The following is a 4919-nucleotide window of genomic DNA, read 5'->3' as shown; positions in this document are numbered from 1 at the left end:
AAAAAAAAAAAAAAAAAAAGAAAAGAAAAAAGTTCCTGAGATCTTTTGTTCCAATTCTGAAATTCTGTTTCTTATAGTGCATTTCCTAATGATTGCTTAACAGGAGGAGGAGAATAATGAACACGCTTTGATAGCGGATCATAAAGGAGCCATTTACTGCAAGGACTCTGATGCATTGTTCTGTCTTTAAACATGAATTATCGAATCACAAGCTGTTCACCAAGTGGTAGATTTCCAGTGAACTGAAACAGCGTTACAGCAGCAGCATGTCCCTTTGATCAAAACCACACTTATCTTCTCCTTTCGTCTTAGTTAACAACAATCCAAAGAGCAAGTAGCTTGTTTTGAGGCAGGCTCAGGGAAGCACTTTCACCAAGTCTGCCCCTTTCTCTCATTTACACCAATGCTCCACGTCACTCACACCAACACTCTGTGTAATTCAGTGGCTCAGGTTAAGTTTTAAGACGTTTCTATTTTTCCCCTCTGCAGATGCACTCAGTTATCTGCCTTCAAGCCTCCTAATCATCAGTCAAATAAATTTCAGTTAATTTAAAATATATGTGACTAAAGGGCAGCCCTGGGACAGGCCTTTGTACAAGATTACCCGCTGCATCAAAGTCATAAAAAAACATTAAAAAGTGTTCAAGTAACTGTGTGTAAATGCCAAAAAAAACCCAACTCTAAATGTCAAGAAAGTACAAAATCGGCTACACGTCCTCTATCACACAATTTGGGAGCAACGTACTGTCACGTCTAGACACAGTGACTGACATACATCCTAGCAGAGATTTTGCAAACGGGAAATGGGACCTGCCCTTCCTCACACACCGCTGTGCCCATCTGTCCTCGCAGGCACCGCACAGCCCCAGCGGGCACGTACCGTGGGAATAAACAGAGCATGGCCTCCGACCGAGAGGAACTTTAGCACCGTTGCCGAGCCGTACCGAACACCTGCTAACGCACTGATCACTTCAGGACTAATAAAAATGTCTTGGTGCCACTGCTGCCTCGAAGCAGAACAAAGGTCTTAATCAGAAATTAGAGGGTGTTTAAACAGAACGCCCCTGAAATGGAACAACTGTCAAGCGCAGAAAATGTTGAATCACTACATCATCTAAATGAAGGCATTTGCTTGGTTTAATGTATTAGGTAATTGTCCGGTAGGACTCATTACCAAAAATTATTATTAGGGCTGAGAACTTCTATGGACTCCAAAGAAAAACATTTATGGGGATATGAACAACATTCTAAGTTCAATAATCAACATAAACGTAACTTGAATTTTAACATGCTTAATCTGTCATTTCCCCAGCACTATGAGGTGATACTACAGCCGTGACTTGCCTTCCACTATGAACAGATCTTACACGTCCGATGACTTCCACTGCCCAAGATTTTCTGAAGCTAACCAAGCCTTCACACTCAACCCTTCACCTCCACAACCACCAAACACGGGACGTCGTTTATGATGAGAAAGGCAGGAGGTGAATTGAAGTACTTGGGAAGGAAGGTGCAGAGAAAAGAAAAGTAACAAATAAACACAGAGAACGTAAAGGAAAAATGGACTAATCTGAGCCCCCCCGCATGCTTCGCAGTCCCCACTGTCTCAGCTGTAAATGCCACGCAGGGCTCGCGGCTTGCTGTAACCCTGCAGAGTCCACTGTCAAATCCCACATTCCCCTTCCTTCTCAACCTTTCCAGCTTTAGCTGTTAGAATAAGCTTCAAAAGATGTTTCGAACACAGGTGCCGAGATGAAAAAAAATACGTTACCCTTGGAAGGGAGCGGCAATTTGAATTCTGGGAGGGGAAAAAAAAAATTGATCAAATTATACAAGAACCAGGTACTCCTGTCTTGGATTACACATCTGCACAGGTATATATCGTGGTGTAAACCCTGCACCTCAGTTTCACATCCTACCATAAGCCAAATGCAGATACAATTCAAGGTAATTACTGAACTGGGCAGACTTACCTTCATAGTTTGCCTGGAAGCCTTGAGCACTGACCGCATAATCGCTCACAAGCCACAAGGACAGCACAACCCCTGTGCTCACAATAGGAGCAGGCAGCTGGAAACCAGTTAACCTGGGAAAAAAAAAAAATATCAAGAGGAAGGTTACGTTCACCATTTCTGCTTTTGACCTCTAACAAATCAAAGAGTGGGGCAGCTGCCACTGGCCAATACACCAGAGCCCTGAAGCAGGGAGCTTCAGAGCTAAAGAACACAGACTGGCACAGCTTGAATTCCCATCCTGGGCTTTTAACACCTTCTAGCTTACCAGAATAACTACTCATGTATTTCTTCATTGACCCTGTTTTAAACCAGCCTGTCTGCTTTCACACCTTGTTCACGAACAACATCTGCTCTGCAGAGCTCCGCTAACCCCAGCTCTGTGATCTCGGAGCAGTCACTGAGCCCTTCAGAATCACTTTTCCCCATCCATGAAACAGGAGCAATATTTAAAGTTGCTGAGAGAGCCCGAGACATTATTCAATAATGCTTATAACATGCTTTGAGAACCTTGGGGTAAAAATATCAGATAAAGGTCTGAAGCATTACAGAAGCTACATTAAATTGAACACAAAGCAAAACAGCATAGCAGGCGAAAAACTTATGTTACCAATTAAAGCCCTCGTCAAGGTGGCTGCCTTGTGAGTATTTGTTCTGTAGCTTTACAATGGGTAAGGTTTAAATTTTCCAGGAATCCTCCTCAGCGCCCACCTGCACCCTGCACGAACAACCCCAAGGACTTTGCATCCTCCATCCCAATACCTAACAAGGACCACGGCAAAGACTCTGATGGTCAACACCTCTTCACTCACTGGGGAAATCAACGCCCACAGACCCCAAATCGTTTGCACAAGATGATCGGTAGACGTACTGCAGGATAAATCTCAAGAAGCTAAAAATGGGCCAAGTTTAGCAGACAGGCTCGAGACGCTGCAGAAATCCAGGTGTACAAGTCTGGGTCATAGCCCCGGTGCGGTGTCTCGCCCTCCCACCCGCTTTCCTCGCGGGCTTAGGGCTAAATGACAACTGTTAATTTTATTACAAGTCTGTTTGGTAACGACTTTAATCTGGCATCGTTAGATCCCAAATGCTGACAACGGTATTGACACAGCCCAAGAACAGCCAACGTACATTCCTCACAACCAATTACAGTTTTATAACCTACAAGCCTTCTCCCTACACTTGGCTCAGGTGACTTACGTAATAGATTTACATGAGGAACATTTGTTTTAAAGCTATCTCAGTTCGGATTCTTGCCTGCCGTTATCAAGGACAAATTCAGATGCGATCCCCAGTTGCCAGATAACTGTCCCAAAACCAGACTTGTACAAAACTGCAGACGCAGCCGTAGCTAAAGGAACTTGCTGCCACACGATATCGTTCGGCTCAAGAGTGTTCAAGCCGGATCACAAGGACACGTAGCACGAGATAAACAGTAAGAAAGAACGTTTAAAGCTTCTTACAAACGCACTCAGAGGTTTACCCCACATCTTTTTATACAGCAGCTGGTCTTTCTTATGGAAAGGGCAAAAGATCACTCGGGCTACAAAGCACTCCGATCTCCTTAAGAAAGACCTGTAAGTATATATTCAGAGTATTTCCTCTCCTCCTGTATTATATGGAACGATAAAAGCACCCCTAGAACAAAATCAGACCTTTAATTCTGGAGGCCGCCATCCTCTCCCTGACCATGGGGTCAGGTACTAGCACGCTGCCGTTTCCAGCTCCTAAAACTTGTCGCCAGCCCCCCGGCAACTTCCAGAGACAAGGGAGCAAATGGCCCTACTGTTGTTACTCCGGTTTAGTACACCTAAACATTATTTCAAACAGATTGAACTCTGACTAACGAAAGCTGACATGCTCTGCCGGAGAACCTTATTAAAGCAAAATTTCTAGTTATTGGCAAAGTTCACACAGTTGTCAGCCAATGATGGCAGGCAAGTTTTAATGTCAGCAAAGAAGTATTTCCCTGTTCTCAGTACAAAACCCATCGTCTGTACGAGCTGGAAGAACAATTGCCCCCGTTTATTAAAAACAAAAGGTTCCAAGATTTTTAAGGGTCCAAGGTAGTTTTCCTATGCACAGAACTCGGGAAGAGTGCCATATAGTTTTGATTAATTGATTTTGCAGTTTAATTAAAATGGCTTATTGAAACCTTCACGCATGCAAGAAAGTCCAGGAAAGAGGCATGGACCAACTTTAAAATATATACAACGAATAGCACAACCTGCTCATTGTATATATTTTATATACAATATATAGACAATATATATACACATTTATATCTACAATATATATATACCCCTACAATTTTTCCTCCACTAAACACCAGACAGTGTTTTATCATTATCAAGGCATTAGTTAAGAGCAGTCTGCGCTTTTCACATCCAAAGCAGCTCTGTTCTCTCTGAGTCCAGGCACTCTAAGGGTCCCCACTCTGCAGATATCGCTTTTAATTCAGGGCCACGTTAACATGTCCGCTTACCTGTAAGCGGGCGCACATGTGTCACAAGAATCAATGGGAATTAAGTGCTACTCGAACCGACGTCGCCCTTAAGCGTGTATTCGTATTTTCTAGTTATGGGGCCTTAAAAGAAAAGGATGGCCTGTGCATAAGGGCATGAAATTGTAACAAAAGGTTTGTTCTCAGCCTCGCTGCAGATTCCACGCTGACTGAAGAGACAATTTTCATGGGAACCTCTGGGCTTCCTGAACCTCTAAAAATTGATAAACCCGACCATCTCCCCAGGCCCTCGGCTGCAGAGGTTCATCTGTGTCTGTCTAGTGTCCCTGGAGCGAGCAGGAGAGAACGGGCTGCCTGACAGCACCGAAGGTGACCAAAGGCTCTCTTGCCCTTCAGATCAAGCAGCCTTTCTGCCCACAAAAAAAAAAAAAAAAAAAAAAAAA

At 43.7% G+C, this 4919-nt stretch overlaps 1 protein-coding gene across 1 annotated transcript in view; it reads right to left on the bottom strand.

The window, feature by feature from the left end:
• Nucleotides 1-4919, bottom strand: part of CSMD2 (CUB and Sushi multiple domains 2) — a 287923-nt gene that overhangs the window by 258482 nt on the left and 24522 nt on the right. The window contains exon 4 of the mRNA XM_026863211.1: nt 1974-2086. Within this exon, the coding sequence (XP_026719012.1) occupies nt 1974-2086 (113 nt within the window). The remainder of the gene's footprint in view (nt 1-1973; nt 2087-4919) is intronic.

This window comes from Athene cunicularia (assembly GCF_003259725.1).
Source record: "Athene cunicularia isolate RWA chromosome 23 unlocalized genomic scaffold, athCun1 chr23_part1, whole genome shotgun sequence".
In the NCBI taxonomy this organism is placed as follows: Eukaryota; Metazoa; Chordata; class Aves; order Strigiformes; family Strigidae; genus Athene; species Athene cunicularia.
This window is presented reverse-complemented; position numbering and strand designations above follow the sequence as displayed.